Source organism: Capra hircus, chromosome 16, assembly GCF_001704415.2.
Source record: "Capra hircus breed San Clemente chromosome 16, ASM170441v1, whole genome shotgun sequence".
NCBI classification, from domain to species: domain Eukaryota; kingdom Metazoa; phylum Chordata; class Mammalia; order Artiodactyla; family Bovidae; genus Capra; species Capra hircus.
In genome coordinates this window covers 34817815-34837069 of record NC_030823.1, presented here as the reverse complement: position 1 = coordinate 34837069, position 19255 = coordinate 34817815, and the positions used below count along the sequence as shown (strand labels likewise).

Below are 19255 nucleotides of genomic sequence, written 5' to 3'. Positions count from 1 at the left end.
GGAATGGACAGATGAACGAAAAGGCCAGAGTAGTATTCACACTGGGAGGGACCTTACAGGTCATCAACTCAGTGTTCCTATATCCTTCTTTTGATAGAAAAACAAACAAACAGAGCAATAGAGCAAAAACGTGACTTGCCCCAGACCAGCCAGCTTATTTCATGGTGGTTCACCTCTAAGCTGAAGTTTACAGACTCCTGTTTCAGTGCTCTTTTCTATCTCTATCATGATAACTTCTCATCACATCCAAGGACACTGGGCATATCTGGGACCCTAAGTTTTCTTGCAGGACTTCTTTTGAAGATCCAGCCTTTCTCCAGGTCAGAGTGCCAAACATAGTATATAATCATAGACTTAAAAAGGACCTAGCCTTTGAGTTGACTAGGAGAATATATATATATATATATATATATACATATATATATATATGTGTGTGTATATATATATATATTCTGATAACTTGCATTGCATGCTGACAACACAACTTGTCCCAAGTTCTTCAGTCTGGAAACAAGTTAGACATTTTTACTTAGAACAAAAGAATAAGTGTCAACATTTGAAGGTTGACTCACTCAAGTGACATATCTCTCCACAGTGTGATGTGATGCTTGGAAAAACAGCCTTGTGGGTCACGCTTATTCTCTGTAACCAAACAACTCCACAGATGTTCAAGTAGGGCATAGTGTCTCTAGGGATAGGCAGCATTTTTCTGTTTGAAGCAGTGATGAATGGTAAATTCAGAGCTCAAAGTGACCTGATAGCAGTAGCTCTCTGATGGGGCAGGGACTTCAGCCAGCTGTCCAAAATGTCTCCATGCTGTTGTTGTCGTTGCTCACTCAGTCGTGTCTGACTCTTTACGACCCCATGAACTGCAACATGCCAGCCTCCTCTGTCTTCCACTGTCTCCCAGAGTTTGCTCAAATTCATGCGCATTGAGTCAGTGATGTTATCTAACCATCTCATTCTCTGTCGTCACCTTCTCCTCTTGCCTTCAACCTTCAGGGTCTTTTCCAATGAGTTAGCTCTTAGCATCAGGCAGTGAAGTATTGCAGCTTCAGCTTCAGCATCAGTCTTTCCAATTAATATTCAGTGTTGATTTCCTTTAGGACTGATTTATTTGGTCTCTTTGCAGTCCAAGGAACTCTCAAGAGTCTCTCTCCAGCACCTCAGTTTGGAAGCATCAATTCTTCAGCGCTCAGCCTTCTTTAAGGTCCAGCTCTCACATCCATGCATGACTGCTGGGAAATCCTTAGCTTTGACTTTACAGAGCGTTGTCAGCAAACTGATGTCTCTGCTTTTTAATATGCTGTACAGATTTGTCAAAGTTTTCTTTCCAAGGAACAAGCTTTTTTTTTTTTTTTAAATTTCGTGGCTACAGTCACCATCCACAGTGATTCTGGAGCCCAAGAAAGTAAAATCTGTCATTGCTTCCACTTTTTCCCCATCTATTTGCCATGAAGTGATGGGACCAGATGCCTCCATAAAGCTGGTCTTATTCCACTATGGTTGGTGAACAGACATGGCTAGGGTGTAGGTTATAACTGTGAAAGTTCCTGAATCCAAGACCTAAAGGGTCTTACATTCGGAGTAGAGTAGCAGGAGCCCACAGTTTCTAAGAGGCTAAGAATTTAATGAGCAAGGAGCCGTGTATGTGGGAACAAAGTCTCGAGATCAAAGGCTGACAGAGATGAGCAACTTTTCTTAAGTTACCCAAGACATTAAAATCTCTGGTAACAAAATTTATCCTTGGCCGTGGTCTGCAATGGTCTGCTCATCCTCTCCCACCACCCCAGTCTCCCCATTCCTTATCCTACTCCGTCACCCAAACCTGACACTGATAGTTGGTAGAATCAAACTGTGGAGAGAAAGAGGAGAAGAATGGAGGAGAGAATTCCTCTGAAAGACACAGAAAGTCCACTTTGACGTGGTCCCACTAAGAAAGGCTTCACTTGACTGGACCTCTTCCTGGTTGTGTGGTGTTAGAGCTGAGAACTACTATGGTTGTCAAGGAAATAGTACTTTTGCAAAGGGACACTTGGAACAGCACAATGAGATTGCATGAGGCACTGTGGTATGCAGGGCATGACTCACTGTCCCGCCAGCACGTCTAGACATTTTAGTGGCATCTTTAAGTTTCCTGAGTCATGACATTCTATGTTTTTCTAAATTGCATGAAACCTCTAGGGCATGAATTAGGTCTTATTTCTCTGGCATCTCAGCGTATTGCTTGGCACAAAGTAGGCAATAAATTTTTCAAATGAATAGTTGAGCATCACAGGCCCCTTGGAACAGTAACAGGGAGGAAACCTGACATTGATATGAGGAGGTTTTATAGTGGAAAAAAAGTCTTCCTTCAAGTGCATTATTTTATCCGATCCTTTTAACAGCCCTTTGAGCGAGAACTGTTTTCCCACACCTTCCCACAGTGAAAGCTCCTGATAACCCTCTTCCTCGAAACCTTCCCTCACATCACTTTAACCAACTTGAATCACCTCCCAGGGAACTGGGCATATGTGGGTGGAAACATTTTTCTCTTCCCACTTGGAAGGCTGTTCTATAGCACTGAGCCTGACACTGAGAAGTGAGCATCTATCCTCTCTGAGCTTGCAAGCTTTTAGGGATTCAGGAATAGCACCCTGTGCACAGGAGAAAAAAGTAAATCATCCAAGCAACTCCCACGTAAGTGAGGGATTTATTTGTTTGCTGGGGACCAAGGCACTGCTCCCATTTCAGTCTCTGCAGTTTCTCACGAGATATTATAGTATCAGTGAAGTCTGGTAAGAAAGCAAATTCCTGACAGAAGCAGACATGGCAGCACTCAAGAGTCCCCACTGGGACTGGGTACAAATGTAAATGTTGTTACACAGATTTATTTATGTGTGAGACTATGCATTCTTTGTCCATTCATCTGCAAACCACAAACACGTGTCGCTGAGGAAGCCACAACCTTTCAGAGACTGAATAATTCCCCTCTCCACGCAGCTCCAGCGGCTGCTTGCCATGCACCAGGCTGTCCCCCATCAGCACGCTGAGGCTGTCCAGGCTAGACCATGTCCCAGGGACCAACAGTTTTGAATTGAGCATGTGTTTCCTTTCCTAAATGTTTCTTTTCCAGATTCATGGCCCTTCTTCAGGTTCACTGCATAATATGTTTTGACAAAAAAAAAAAAAAAAAAAAAGCCCTTCCACAGAATCAGCATAGATAACCCATGAGTTTTCCTTCAGCCTTGTGTTTCTATAATGAATTTCTACCGAGTTTCTATGTGAATCTCAGATACTGCATTCTATTCTCCACTATCTGGTCTCTCCCTCCATTATGCTGAGGTCATAAGCCAGAGATTTTATTTTTAATTCCTAGATAGTTCTGGCTAACAACTACAACAAAACCAGCTCATCTGAATAGTCTTCTTTTCCTACCCAAAGCACTGCATCAAAGCTTATCTTTAACTACTTTAACTGCTTTAATACTAGACAGATAATGTTTGCATTCCCATTTCCCACATGACAAGGGAACAAGGGACAAGGATGACCTCATAGGCATCTCCATGTGGCATCTGCCCCCCCAACCCCTACTCCGATGCCTACTACAGCACTACTCCCAGAAGCCTGGTGGGAAGGGAAGCTTCTATGATGCTTCCTCTGAGCAGGTTGGAAGCTGTTATTAAAGAGATGGAGACACCCACATTTTGAGAAAGTAAGACTGGATGTTACATTTTTAAGCAGCTTGCCATGAGTTTAGATGCTTCTGGGCCTTAGATCAACCATCCCCTGGCACTGCATGAAGCACAAAGCACTCATTTTAGGGGCCGATGGGCCCTTTGAGCTTCAGCAGAATCAATCATATCTGTCATCAGTTGGGGTGGCGTGGCTGTTGTAATCATTGTGCCATATATCTAATTTAGAAATGTATTTGCTGCCTGCATGTCAGTGCTTCCTCCCTTCCTATGCTCAACCTTCAAGAGTAGAAATTTCAGAGATGTGGCTGGTTGTCTAGTAAGTATTGGGTAACATAAGACCAGGTCCTACTTGCTGCTTAGAACAAAGTAAACCTTGCAATTCCAAATTTGTGGCTCTATACTTTCTTGTCTGCTCTCTTTTATTGTATTCTAGAAATAATCATTCATTCCTCTATTCATTAATTCACTTAATCAGACTGAATATAAATGGATATAAGTGCAGTTCATAGACTTTGATTCAGTTCCTAACGATGATGATAATTTTTATTTATTTCATTTATTAATCTACTCTGTTAGCTCATTTACTTCTGATGCACAGATATCATGATCTATAGCCCAGATGACAGAACCAGGGTGCAGAAGTTGTGACTTGTTCAAAGTTCTGAATTCAATTCCAACAGGTCTATCTGCCTCCAGGTCCCACATGCTTTGCACAGTACTGAGTCCTCTGAATCTCGATGAGAAAATAAGACCTGGACAGATGGAGTATTAGGTAACAATACAGTGGACATCTCATAGTGAAAATAGAGAAGAAAGTGGTTATTTTAGCTGGAGGGGAGACACTGCAGGTGGAGTTGTCCCCACCAACTGCAGGATCAAGGCAACCATGATGCAGTGTGGCCAGTGAAAACTAACATGAGTCAAAACAAATGTGCTTACTAACCAGCCCTGGGCTTGCAATGGTGAGCTGGAAATTCATTTCCAAGAGAGCAATTTGGAAAATACTTAGGGACTTTCCTATTCTAATTTAAAACCACAGATATCTCTAGAACTGTGTTTCCCCTGTTGTGATACATACTTGAACACTTTGATATATAGTGCTCCAAAATGCCACAAGAGGACACACATGGCCATATTGAATTCTTTCTCCTACCCCCAGAGTTCAGGGCCTCTCTGCAGAGAAGGGCACTTTGGTGACTCCAGAGTCATTTAGTCCCACTTGAACTCTTCCCCCAGCTCTTTGCAGAAGCCAGTTGACTCTGAGGTTGCTTTCTTGTATGCATAACTGCAATTGGGTTTTACTTTTCTCATTTTTGCAAAATTAATTCAAATAGGTTCAGATATAGCACCTGTTGGGGATGCCAGGCCACTGGAAAATTCAGTTCAGTTCAGTTCAGTCACTCAGTCATGTCCGACTCTTTGCGACCCCATGAATCGCAGCATGCCAGGCCTCCCTGTCCATCACCAACTCCCAGGGTTCACTCAGACTCACGTCCATTGAGTCAGTGATGCTATCCAGCCATCTCATCCTCTGTCGTCCCCTTCTTCTCCTGCCCCCAATTCCTCCCAGCATCAAAGTCTTTTCCAATGAGTCAACTCTTCCCATGAGGTGGCCAAAGTACTGGAGTTTCAGCTTTAGCATCATTCTCACCTAAAATTTTCTCATTCTTTGTAGCTTACCTGGCAAAGCATTTAATAAGCAAGAGGATTGATCACAAGCAGATTCTGTTTATTTAAGACACTTTTCAGTGATTTGCCTGTCAGAAAGGGGTGTCTTTTTTGTCTGGTTGTAGAATGTAGGTTAATCTCAATATATCCCAAGTCTACAAATGTTGAATTTTTCCACGTCCACAGCTGAACTAGATTATAAGTGTATATGCTTGTCATATACTAATGACCCCTCAAGGAGCTCACTGTACTGATCACCATTGTGAAACAAGATGCTATACAATATTCTGTTTTTTAATCAAAAGCTAAATATGTGGTGTTGACAAGTAATAGGACTTTAGAATGTTGTTGTTTAGTCACTAAGTTGTGTTAGAATCTTTTGTGAACCCATGGACTATACTCTGGGAGGCTCCTCTGTCTATTGGATTTCCCAGGTAAGAATACTGAAGTGGGTTGCCATTTCCTTCTCCAAGGGATCCTCCTGACCAAGGGGTAAAACCCATGTCTCCTGCACCGCAGGCAGATTTTTAACCACTGAGCCAACTGCAAGGCCTAGAACATTAGAATAGGGTATTTTAAACAAGGTGTTAATTGAGAAGCAGAAAAGTGACATGTTAGTTGCTCAGTCGTGTCCGACTCTTTGCAATCCCATGGACTATAGCCCACCAAGCTCCTCTGTCCATGGAATTCTCCAGGCAAGAATATTGGAGTGGGTTTCTGTTTCCTTCTCCAGGGGATCTTCTTGACCCTGGGATTGAACCTGGGTCATCTGCATTGCAGGCAGACTCTTTACCATCTGAGTCACCAGGGAATTCTGGGAAGCATAGAAAATAGAAGTAAGACAGAATTAGAGGTTGGATTGACCAGAAGAAGCTTCTCTAAAATGTTGTTTGAGGATGGGCTGAGTGCTAAAGAAAGGGATGGGAAACACTGTTTACTCTTGTTTTGAAAAATGCTAATGTATGGCTTCCTCAGGTACCCCCTTCTGGTTTGTTAACTTGTAGATTCTGGGTTTTCTTCCAGTTTTTAGGATAGGACATCTGTGGTGTGTGCTTCTCTGGTATCCCACAAAGTGGGATAAAGTTGAGGATATGATACTAACTGATGCTGAGCCATAGGGCATGGCCTCATTTGTTCTTGTGCACACCAGTGAGGTACACAGCCTAAAAGTGGAGCCTCTAGGATGACCCCCAAAGAATCCAGTTGTCCTACTTGCTGACAGGTCAGACATGTAACAAATAGATGCTGGTGCTACAAGGGCTGACCTTGTGTTCAAGCCTCAGTAATCAATAATAAATGGCGTCCTGAATGGCTCAGTGGTAAAGAATCTGCCTGCAATGCAGGACATGAGGGTGCAATCCCTGGGTTGGGAATATACTCTGGAGAAGGAAATGGCAACTCATTCCAATATTCTTGTCTGGGAAATCCCATGGACAGAACCTGGTGGGCTACAGTGTATGGGGTTGCAAAAGAGTCAGACATGACTTAGCAACTAAACAAAACACATCAATAATAAAGGTGAGGTTTGATAAAATCTATACTGAATCACTTTCTGTTGAGAAAGAGTCAAAACCCTTTCCTTTAACTATTAAAAATCACATAAGTTCTCAAGCAAACCTCCAACAATAGGTAAATTGTCCTCTTTAAATTCTATCTCTACTCTCCTTTTTAAAATGAATGTGATGACATATATCTGAGTAAGCTCTATGACATGTCCTATTCTCATAGAAAAGGAGAATGCTATCTGTCAGCTGTGGCTCAGTTTGTAGTAACATACTGGACAGCAATCATTTATTGATTCTAGCTGAATCCATTGATAATTTTAGAGCTTTAATAATCTTAGATGAGAAAATCCCATATCTGTTTCAAAAATCCCGTCCATTTGCATGGGCCTTCTTCAATTCATAACCAAGACATTACTTAATTTCTTTCCATTTTCTTCAAACTTATCTAATACAAGAAATTGTACAAGTGGTTCTATGTTATCAAGTTCTCACTTAGTTTTGAAACAACATTCTGGTCCTGTCCCCTTGCCTACAGTTCAGTTCAGTCACTTAGCCGTGTCCAACTCTTGGTGACCCTGTGGACTGCAGCACACCAGGCTTCCTTGTTGGTCACCAACTCCCAAAACTTGCTCAAACTCATGTCCAGTGAGTCGGTGATGCCATACTCTTGCCTACAGATGGCACTAAAAATAGTTTAAAGTGAGAAAGTATGCGCCAGGAGCCACTCATCCAAAAGTGATAGGGGAAACACACACAGAGGGACAATTAACTCTTTGTAAAGGGATATATAAGGATCCTGATAGAAGAGCTTCAGTAGTAGACTCATTTCAGTAAATTGCATAAAAACATCCATATAATCAAAGCTATGGTTTTTCCAGTGGTCGTGTATGGATTGTCAGAGTTGGTCCATAAAGAAAACTGAGCACCGAACAATTGATACTTTTGAATTGTGGTCCTGGATAAGACTCTTGAGAGTCCCTTGGACTGCAAGCCAATCACCCAATCAATCTGAAAGGAAATCAACCCTGAATATTCATTGGAAAGACTGATGCTGAAGATGAAGTCCCAATACTTTGGCCACCTAATGTGAAGAGCTAAGTCATTGGAAAAGACCCTGATGCTGGGAAAGATTGAGGGCAAAAGGAAGAGGAGGCAGCAGAGGATGAGATGGTTAGATAGCATCATTGACTCAATGGACATGAGTTTGAGCAAATTTGGGGAGAGAGTGGAGGACAGGGAAGCCAGGCATGCTGGAGTCCATGGGGTCACAAAGAGCCAGACACAACTTAGTGACTGAACAACAGCAATGTTACTGACAGAACTTTCCCTTCTTCTTGCAAGGGAAAGCCTGTTTGATTGTTTTAATTGGTCTGGAAATGTATGGCAGTGCTCAGTATGAAGTGTACTTTGCCAGAAAACTGCCTGCAGTGACCTGGTAATCCACAAGGAATCTGAAACCACACTGAACTCCTCCCCTTCTGCCCTCAGGAAGCCCATCACCATAGTTTATGAAACCCTGATCTTGTGCTTCCTCGTAGTCTCTTTTAATTTCCTGATAAGTCCTTATGCCCTTGTCCCCATGTCTTGTTCTGAACGTTTAAATTCTATTTTTTCCTTCTGAGGAGTTATTACTAGGGCTTTCACTTATTGGAATATTTTGTGTGTGCATGACATCCTCAGAAACTAAATGGAGGCACATTTATCTTGTTCTAAAATTCAGAATCCAGACTGTATTGAAGCAGCAGTTCCCTCTATGAATGGTGTTTGGGAGGTTTATTGATTGGAGTTCTTTCTTCCTCTGTATTTTTACTTTCATAAAGTAGAAGTAATTTTTACCAGAACCCAAACTCTTGCCTTACCCTCTTAATCAAAGATTCTGTAAAATAATCTACACTTGACCTCATGATTTTATAACAAAAACAAAACAACATGAAAATCCCCAATATCAAGTAAAAACAAAAAGCTGGCTGGGACCAAGAGGGAAATATACAAATAAGCATGCATGACACCTTCCTGAGGGTATTCTAGAAACTTACTCAACAGCAGTCCCCCACAGAGAAACCTCAGAGTCAGACTGTCAGTTGAACAGGAGACTTTTGGTCTGGTCACTACCAAAAATGAAGCCATAGGAACTGCTAGTTGAAAAAAGCAATGGATAACGTTTGTCCCCCTTTGAAGCTTAAAATGTCATTTTTTTAAAAAATGCAAGCCTCTCTTTCCCATTTCATTCCAAATGTATTTAACTATTGAAATAATTTGAAAGTAGATCAGTAAAAACTCAAAAAAATAACAGTCTAGCATAATGATTTCCGATAGTTCTGGGAACTGGATTTAGCTTAATGTAGTGCTGCCTTGGGGCTTTCCTGGTGGCTCAGATGGTAAAGAATCTGCCTATAAAACAGGAGACCCAGTTTCAATCCCTGGATCAGAAAGATCCCCTGGAGATGGGAACGGCAACCCACTCCAGTATCTTTACCTGGAGAATTCCATGGACAGAGGAGCCTGGTGGGCTATAGTCCATGCAGTCACAAAGAGTCAGACACGACTGAGTGACTCCCATACGTTATTACCTTAGTTAGATTTCTGCCTCAGCACATCTTAAAATATGTGGCAATTAACTTTTATATATTGTATCTAAAGAGTGCTCTAAAAATTCTGGAAAATATTTTGTGCTCCCTGATGTAAGAAAAAATACATTCTACTCCATCTCTTTTATTTTTTTTATTTTTATTTTTTTACTCCATCTCTTTTAATCCTAATTTTCTTTATCAACAAATCCCTCCTCCTTTGGGTAAACTTGAATCTAGCACTTGTTAGAATCCTCAGGGATCACAAACTAACAGAATCCAAATGAAAACCTATTAGGGCCATTTATGAGTCATTTAATGTTTTCATTAGGAAGAGAAAGTCCTTGTTCTGAGTCTCCTGGGAAGCACAAAATAGGGTTCTGCCTTAGCCTGTTTCCTTCCATAAATATTAAGCAGAAACACACGGAACCCACGCTAGATAGGGCTTGGCGTTCTGATAGAGCATAATTATGTCTTAAGAAGAGAAGAATCAGAGAAGAACAAGTGCATAATGTGGGAAAACAAATGGTTATGAGCAAAGAGAGTAAAGTTTTAGGTTCTGGTTTGGGCTTCCCTGGTGGCTCAGAGGGTAAAGCGTCTGCCTGCAATGCGGGAGACCTGGGTTTGATCCCTGGGTTGGGAAGATCCTCTGGAGAAGGAAATGGCAACCCACTCCAGTATCCTTGCCTGGAAAATCCCATGGACAGAGAAACCTGGTAGGCTATAGTCCATGGGGTCTCAAAGAGTTGGTGACGACTGAGCAACTTCAGCTTCAATAACTCAGGTTATCTTGTGTTAACTTGTTGCATCAAAGCTTGAGAATCTTCTAAGAGACCTTCCAGTTTATGAATCTGGCTTTTTAAGATTTCATGACAATCCTTGTAGTAGTAAGTCTACATAGAGGGAGATCTTTATATCATCAACATACAATGACTTATGATCCCAAATCAGATTAAATTACTGACACTATTTGTTTCCCAAGCAGTTTGGGGGTGCAGATAAAGACTTTGGGGAACACATATCATACCAAAAGGACTATTTTGATCCTGAAGATCCCCAGTGGTGAAGCATTATAAGAGCCAGGAAATTCTAGATTTATTCCAGAGTGGACCACAATGAGCCTACTCAGGGAGAGGCCAGGGCTTGACTTAATAATGGAGGAGAAAGAAGGCAATGTGGAGGAGGAAGACGCAAAATTTCTCCTAACAATTCAAGTCCTACCACGTGTCATACTTATTTGTGTTAGTCCAAATGACAAACCTATAAGGTAACTTTCATTCTTCTATAGACCAGGAAACTGAGATTAAATGACTCTTTCAAGGCTCTTTATTTATTCAACAAATACTTACTATGTACCAGAAACTGTTTTAGGTGCCAAAGAAACAATGGCAGACTAGGTAAAAACTACTTTTATACAGCTCATATTTTATTTTAATATTTTTCAAATACAGTAAAAAAAAGTGCATATTATTAGACTATACAAATAACATATAAATACATGCACACATATATATTTGAAACAAAGTTTTTATCTACATACACAATAACTTATCTTTAGTATGTACACCAGAACTTATCTTTAGTATGTACAATGCAGTCTCTGATATTTTCTATTCAATCTCTTCTTCTTTTTCAAAGCTCAGCTGGTCCTAACCAATTAAATTGATTTCATGATCTACTAGTAAGTCACAACCCACATTTTGAAAGCCTGGTTCTGGTTGACTTGATTGGATTGAACTAATACTGATATTAGTCAATGTTTCCTCAAGGCCTGAGGAGCTTGCTATATCTTTTTTAGTGTCTAGTTTAGTGGCAAGAAGGAACGTGAGACGTGAGAAAACTGTTCATCTTTTTGCAGCCTGGAATGGTGTAGCAGAGGCCATCCAGCTCTGATTTGGGTCTCCCATAATGTTGAAACTGTATCTCTTCTCTGTAGCATGTCTCCTGTTTGCTCCCAGCAGTAGTAGTTTTATCTTTTCCCTCTAACCTTTTGTTCTTCCCACACAGGCTGACAACAGAATATCCAGGCCACTATGGTGAGGAGATGGACATGATTTCCTACAATTATGATTATTATATGCGAGGGGCAACAACCACTTTCTCTGCAGTGGAAAGGTGAGCCTTCCCCATGGGCAAGGTTAGAGTGGTCAGGGACCAGCTCCCTGCAAGGGTCATATCAGCAGGATTTTTGATCTGGGGTTTTCCCTATTTTAGTTTTCTACTTGGTCTATGTTAACTAAAATATTGACAGGACAATGGAAAACAATGGGAATTGAACCTACTTCATGGAGCAGCTCACCCTTGGAGATGAGGATGGGTTCCAGATTGCTCAGAGCAGGAGATGCTCAAGTTGGTGTTCCATGATGGTTTATGCTCTTCCTTTTACTCAGTCTCAAAAAGCATTTTTTTCCTACCAAACATGTTAGAGAGGACAAAAGTGATTAAAAGAGTGCCCACTGTTGAAATGAATCCTCTCCAATACCGCTTCTCTATATGGTCCTCACTTGGGGTTGTGGGAAGGGAGAGAAAAGAGAAAGAGAGGGGACTGGAAAGAAGAAACACACAAAACTCACCAACTATATTTAGAAACAAAAGAGGAGAACTTCAGAGAAAGACAGTACTAATTTTTTTAATCCCCGTTCTCTCACAATCAGTTCCCAATTTTATCACAAATACATCAAAGCAAAACAATAAGAGGAAAATAAAAATCCTTCTCCCTGCTAATAAAGAAAGAGATATGAATAAATTCAGGTGTTAAAAGGTTGATTTGACCTACTTATATTTAGGTGATCATCACTTTACACAGCAAACGAATTCCAGAAAAGTTACCAATAACTGTTTAGCAAATAGAACAAAACCTAACTCATTAATTCATTAAATAATAGAATGACAAATTTGGGTGGGACATTTTTGTGTATATTTATGTTTTTAAGTACAATGATATCATACCTAATTGGAGTTAACTTATTTAATATGACCTTTAATTAAAAAAAATTAAACAAAGAAACAATCATGAAGAAAATCTGAAAAGATGCAATACAGGTTTCAGGCTCCATGAACAAAATCCCTTGCATTTATTCACAGAAAACCCCCTCAATTCTCACACATTAATTGTTTGCATTTTACATACCTTTTTATCTAGCTTAGTTATTATTTGCTAGAAGGGGCAAATTAAAAAATGAACTACAGTGAGGTATAACCTCACACCAGTCAGAATGGCCATCATCAAAAAGCCTACAAACAATACATTCTGGAGAGGGTGTGGAGAAAAGGGAACCCTTTTACACTGTTGGTGGGAATGTAAATTGATACGGCCACTATGGAAGATAGTCTGAAGATTCTTTAAAAAGCTAGGAATAAAATCATCATATGATCCAGCAATCCCACTCCTAGGCATAGGCCCTGAGGAAACCAAATTGAAAAAGACACATGTGTCCCACTGTTCATAGCAGCACTATTTACAATAGCTAGAACATGGAAGCAACCTAGATGTCCATCAACAAATGGATGGATAAAGAAGCTGTGGTATATATATACAAAGCAATATTATTCAGCCATAAAAAGGAACACATTTGAGTCAGTTCTAATGAGGTAGATGAACCTAGAGCCTATTACAGAGAGTGAAGTAAGAAAGAGAAAGATAAATATTGTATACTAATGCATATATATGGAATCTAGAAAAATGGTACTGATGAATTTATTTGCAGGGTAGCAATGAAATGCCAGTCCACTCCAGTACTATTGCCTGGAAAATCCTGTGGACAGAGGAGCCTGGTAGGCTACAGTTCATGGGGTTGCAAAGAGTTGGACATGACTGAGTGACTTCACTTTCACTTTCGCTTTCAGTGGAGAAACAGACACAGAAAATAGACTTATGGAGGGAGAGGGTGAGATGTGTGGAGTGAATAACATGGAAACATATATTAGCATATGTAAACTAGATAGCCAATGGGAATTTGCTGTATGACTCAGGAAACTCAAACAGGGGCTCTGTAACAATCTAGAGTGGTGGGATGGGGAGGGAGATGAGAGGGAGGTTCAAGAAGGAGGGGACATATGTATACCTATGGCTGATTCATGTTGATATTTGACAGAAAACAACAAAATTATGTAAAGCTATTATCCTTCAATTAAAAAAAATTTTTTAATAAATAGGGAAGATATTACTTCTCACCAGTTAAAATAAAACAGCTGAATGATGTACACACAAAAACTATATTTAAGAAAAAGAAAAGGAAAGACCTAAGAACTCAAAGCCCAGAAGGGCAACACTGGACAACAGTATAGAAGGTGCTCAATATTCCTAATGATGTTTCCAAGTCAATGAGAAAATTAGTTCAGCATTTTCTGTTTAAGGAGACAGGAAGGAATACAGTAAAGAGAGTACACCATCCAAAATTTCCTCAAAATAAATATATTTTGACAGTTAAAATGTCCAGTGTCTATTGACTTGGGCATTTTCAGTTATGTAGTTTAACCTAAAATCTTGGAAAACTGAGCTACTATATCATGCATTTGTTTACAATTAATACACCCATGCAATTTTGCCACAGTCACTAACAATCAGTGGTGTGAAGATCCACAACTTGGATTTCTCCCGCTCTGCTGAAAGATGCTGAGGTCATCACCTTCAAGAAATATTTTCAGTGTAAGACTCACTGGGCAGGAGCTTTTCCTCCACAGGCAGATCATAGTGGTTTTCTCCTGGAATGGAGTTGCCCAGCTGGGGCACAGATAGTTCTTTGTTGCAGGAGCCTTTCCTATGCATTCCAGATGTTCAGCAGTATCCGGACCACTCCACACTAGATGACGATAGCAACCTCACCTCCCCCAGAGTTATGACAACAACAACAATAAAAAACCCTGAGGAGCAAAACTGTCCCTTCTTGAGAACCACCATCCAGGAGGGAAATCAGAGACTAAGCCTGATTCGAATAACTTGGTTCTTTTACAACCAAGTCTAAATTTTGCTTAGCATCAATTAAAGCCTTTTGAAAGAGCAGTGTGAATGCCTGGCTCAAGATCTTATTTAACTATGTCTGTTGGCATAGAGATAAATCAGACTTGTCTACAATAATGAAATTTATTTCCTAAACTCACATGCCACCGATTTCCTAACCTCCATCTAAAACAAGCCATGTTCTCTGTTAACAACTGAAAGAACAAATAGTAATAAATAATTGGTTACCCAGGCTCTTGAAAACTTTTTATACTTGGGGATCCTATGCCCATTACTCTAAACAACCTGGAGCAGCAGACTCAAATTACAAAGCCTGCCTTACTGTGTGAGCAGCCTGTTCCATAGCTGTTGGCAAGAGTTACCTCCCAGAACTCGAGAATGGTCAGTCCCACCTTCCAGATTTGCAGCTTGATGAAGATCTTAGCAGTGTTGGTGTCTAAGAAAAATTGATCTGGGAAGAGGCTTTTCAGACTGAAGAGGAATAAGAATATTCTAAGGTTAAATGACCCCACTGTGCTTGGGAAGCATTTTTGTGGTTATACATAGAATGACTTTTTTGCCCTTCATTAAGACTTTGCAAAAGATATGACAGCTGTGTTCTCAATGGAGTTATGGGTGTCAAGTTATGGAGTCATTGTGGTATCAGATTAAGAGCAAGATTTGAGTTCCACAAACTTGGAACTTGAAATTGTCACCTAATTATGTTAATAAAGTTCATGTTTCTCTGAGTCCACTTCTCCACCTAAACAATGACATATTGTGAGGATTAAATGAGAAAATATGTAAAGCATGTAGTGCAATGCTGGACATATTGGAGGACTCAGCAAATAGTGGTTACAGTTGTCATTACCATCACTGCTATCATTGTTAAATAATATCAGATCAGAAGAGTGCTATGCAGAGTAGGCTTTCAATATATTTTTTTTAAATAGGTGAACAAAAGACTTGGGCTAGTCCTTAGCAAAGAATGTTCCTTGAAATGCATCCACACTATATTTTTCAAAACTAAACAATTCTATGTTTTCTCATACCTATGCCTGACCATCTGAACAAATATGCAATTCAGTTTCTGTTATGCAAAAATAACAGGCACTTTCCTTTTCATATTAAGGCTTTTAGAGTTGTTTTCGCTCTGTCCATTTCCCTGTAATAGTGTTTTCTGAAGAGGGTACAGCACAGAGCCCAGCACATTGTACGTTTTCAGAAAAAGAAAGAATGAGCAGATGGATAGCCTATGTAAGAGATGATTCTTTACAATGAAATGAAGAAAATGTTAAAGAAATGCTTTTATCCCAAGCTGTTAACCTGTATGTCCAAGAAGGTGCTTTTGAGACTGAGCAGTGATCAGCTGATCACTGGTGATAAACAGGACCTAAACACACTGGCAACCTAGTTAGTCCCCTCCAAGATGCACCTTGAACTGGGTGAAGAGGCGTCCAGGAGTCCTGACCTCATAGGCAATTACCAATAGGTTTTCTAGAGACTTCTTAGAGATGTTTCCTGAGAGGAAAGTGAGATTAGGTGTCCCTTAAGTTCCTAAATTCTCCAAAGATTGCTCACTGCTTTATTCTTCCTAAGGTGTCTTTTCTCACTGACATCAGCTCTCTGACTCTCTCCCTACAGGGATCGCCAGTGGAAATTCATAATGTGCCGGATGACTGACTATGACTGTGAATTTGCAAATGTTTAAACCTGCAACATGCCAATCTGAGTGAAGGGAAGAGGTCAGGGAGGCCTGAGGACTCCACAGATGTTAACATCAGCAGGGACTCCTAAGTGGTTTCTGTCGCTCTCTTTTCTTCTGCTCAAGCTGGTTGGTAGCTATAATGCCAGTTTTCTGGGCCTTCTGACTAGTATCACGCTTACAATAAAATCCCTAATTTCTCACTTTCAACATGTTGCATAGAAACCCTTTTGCATGAGTGACAATGGCTCTGTTGCACACCATATATTCTGTGTGCACATGCACAGCCTGAAAACAAGCCTAGTTGCTTGAGCACCTGTCTCAGCCTTGCTGTTGCCTTTACCACCCAGTGAGATGCCTGGTGCTGGGCAGTACCTGTGAGGAGGTTCAGTGGTGGAATGAAGGGGCAGAAATTGAAGAAGGGAACCAGGAATGCTCTCTGGAGCTCTGTCTGTTTGAAGGAAGCCTAGGATCTTCACAGAGAACAGACCTTCTGCCTTAGGGCGACCTGCTTCCACTCTCCCACTCCACGTAAGCCATGCTTGCCTAGAAGTTCAAGTGCAGAGCTCTGTGCTCCAGGAGGGAGGAGACTGGGAGGTGAAATGGGGAGGTGAAATTGTTTGGGCCTGAAAGACTGAGGACTGGAAGAATTTCCTAAACTGGAAGAAGATTGTTAGCATGCCCAGTAATGAAAATGAGCACAGGAATCAGAGAAACCTGTGAGAATCAGTCTCAAGTAAGACAAAAACAAGGAGGATGAGAGAGGTCAGAGAATGGGACTCAAGTTAGGAACCTGGAGGCAAACTGAAAAAGGAGTTTGACTAGTCAGCACCTGGAAAAGCTGGCATATGCCCTACTGTGAGCTACTGGCAAACTCATGTTGATTGGTTTCCATTTTCTGGATGGGAAAGGCTGCTCTGGGGGATCTACTTCTTTTCAATGTATAGTTTAGGGGTGTCTTTTGCAGAGATGGCACTATATTTCCTCCTCCTGTGATGTCCCCATCCTCAGCCCTTTGTCCTCTCTTTATCATAAAAAGAATAAAAATATTAACTTTCACTATGTTCCAAATGTTAAGGGTCATTTTTTGCTCTCTGTGCTAAGCCACTTCAATCATGTCCGACTCTTGGCTCTCCTATGGATTGTAGCCCTCCAGGCTCTTCTGTCCATGGGATTCTCCAGGTAAGAATACGGCAGTGAGTTGCCCTTTCCTTCTCCATTTTGCTCTCTACTCCTCCCCTTTCTGATTATTCAGAAAATATAGCTTCTCACTGTGATTTGTGCCAAGCACCATGCAGGGCACCAGGAATCCAATACTGATAACGACAGAGTATGAGAAACCCAATAAATAAAGCATAAGGTGCTAAGTGCTTTCATTAAGGATTGGATAAAGGGTGGAATCACATGTCTTTGCCTTTGAATCTAGCCTGATTTGTCCTCAGCATCCTACGGATCTCCTCATGCCAATGTGTCACATGATTTTTGACCACCGGGAGCCTCTACTTTCTTTATCCACACAGTTTGCCTTTTCTTTTCAGATCTGTGCCATACTTCCCTTCTCTTCTCTCTCAGGAGACCCAGGCAGGCAGGCAAATCCACAGGGATCACCTACCTTGTTAGGCAGCCCATCCAGGTGGCCAAGACAGTGAATCTCAGCCAGTGAAGCTGGCATTTCCCAGTGAGACCTCAGTATTAGGAAGAGAAAGGCAGAGCTAAGGATGTCCACCTTTGACTTAACGCTGAGGCCCCTTTTCACCTTATGTTTCTGCTTTATTTCTTCCATTTCACTGTTTCCATGTCTCTGGCAATTTTCATTTACACCAAGCTTCCCTGTGTTTTTTTTTTTTTTTTTTCACAAAGGGCACCATTAATATTTTAGCAATTACAGCTTTGGGTCAGGATGGCAGCCAGGAAATAGACTTAGCTGGGTGTGTGGAGCACAGCTGGAAGAGAGACAAGCAATGCAGACTGGCTGGGCTTAGCAGCCATGAAGGAAACCAAAGGCTGGGGAGGTGGTGGGGGAGCAGGGCACCAGGGAGCTGGAGGCTCGGGTTGGAGAGGTACAAGTGGGATGAGCAGTCCAGGAGACTGCCAGATAGCACGAGTCAAGGAAAAAACTAATACAGCCATCCAATGTGTGTCTGTGCCAAGTAGAATAAATGGAGAGAAGAACTAAGAGGAAAGCTATTTTTGCATATAGGCCAAGGACAATAACAGGAAAGTCATCATCAAGCTGGTTCAAATCTGAATTTATACTTTTTTGTTTTTGGTCAACCTCAATCAGAAGAAGCTAAGTGCCAGAGTGAGGCTTCATCCAGGAACTTCTGACTGTGATCTCCCTCTGTGCTCTCATTACTCCAATCTTTCTAGTAACCTGCGCACAACCTTGGACAAACCACCTCCCCCCTCTATGAGGAATTTATCTAGGTGACATTGTGGTTTCTTGCAACCCCAGAAATCCTGTGAACGATGAACAATCTGTCCCAGATTGTTTACAAATTTCTAAGGCATTTTCTTTCAGAGAAGAAGCCTGGGATGGGATTTGAAAACCTAGGTCCTTCCCCTGGCTCTGACAACAAGTGGCTGTGTAATATTAGACAGATCCCCAAGCCTGCTCTTTCCTCATCTGCCTAGTATGAGCAGGAGTCCCTTTTCCAGTAACTTCACAAGAGGGTGGTCACAAAAAAATGGGAAGAAAAGAGATTTGATTCCTGCCTCACAGGGCCTACATTCTGACGGGAGAGATGAGAAAACAGACAATGAAGACACACGTGCAGGAATGTTTCCTGAGGAAGCCAAGCCCATGGTTGGCCCTGAAGGACCATAGAACTTGTCAAGCCTGTGCAAAAGGGCTCTGGATTCCAACAGTCAGGGCACAAATCCTTGCTCCATCACTTATCAGTTGCATGACCAAGGCTCAATCACCTACTTTCCCTAACACTCTATTTCCTTACCAGTAAAGACAATAATTTGAGATGGAACTGGCAACCCACTCCAGTGTCCTGGGAAATCCCATGGATAGAGAAGTGTAATACAGCCCATGGGGTCACAAAAGAGTTGGACACTACTTAGAAACTAAACAACACAACAAAACCTTTTTTTCTTTGGAATCTTAACCCTATAATTAAAGTCACTAAAATCCACCTGCAAAGCAGAAGATGTGAGTTCAGTCTCTGGGCCAGGAAGATCCCCTG

General features: G+C 41.2%; 1 protein-coding gene across 1 annotated transcript in view; it reads left to right on the top strand.

Annotated features, from left to right (window-relative positions):
- Positions 1–17125, top strand: part of DPT (dermatopontin) — a 36793-nt gene extending 19668 nt beyond the window's left edge. The window contains exons 3-4 of the mRNA XM_005690613.3: positions 11425–11532; positions 16001–17125. Of these exons, the coding sequence (XP_005690670.1) occupies positions 11425–11532; positions 16001–16067 (175 nt within the window). The 3' untranslated portion in view covers positions 16068–17125. The remainder of the gene's footprint in view (positions 1–11424; positions 11533–16000) is intronic.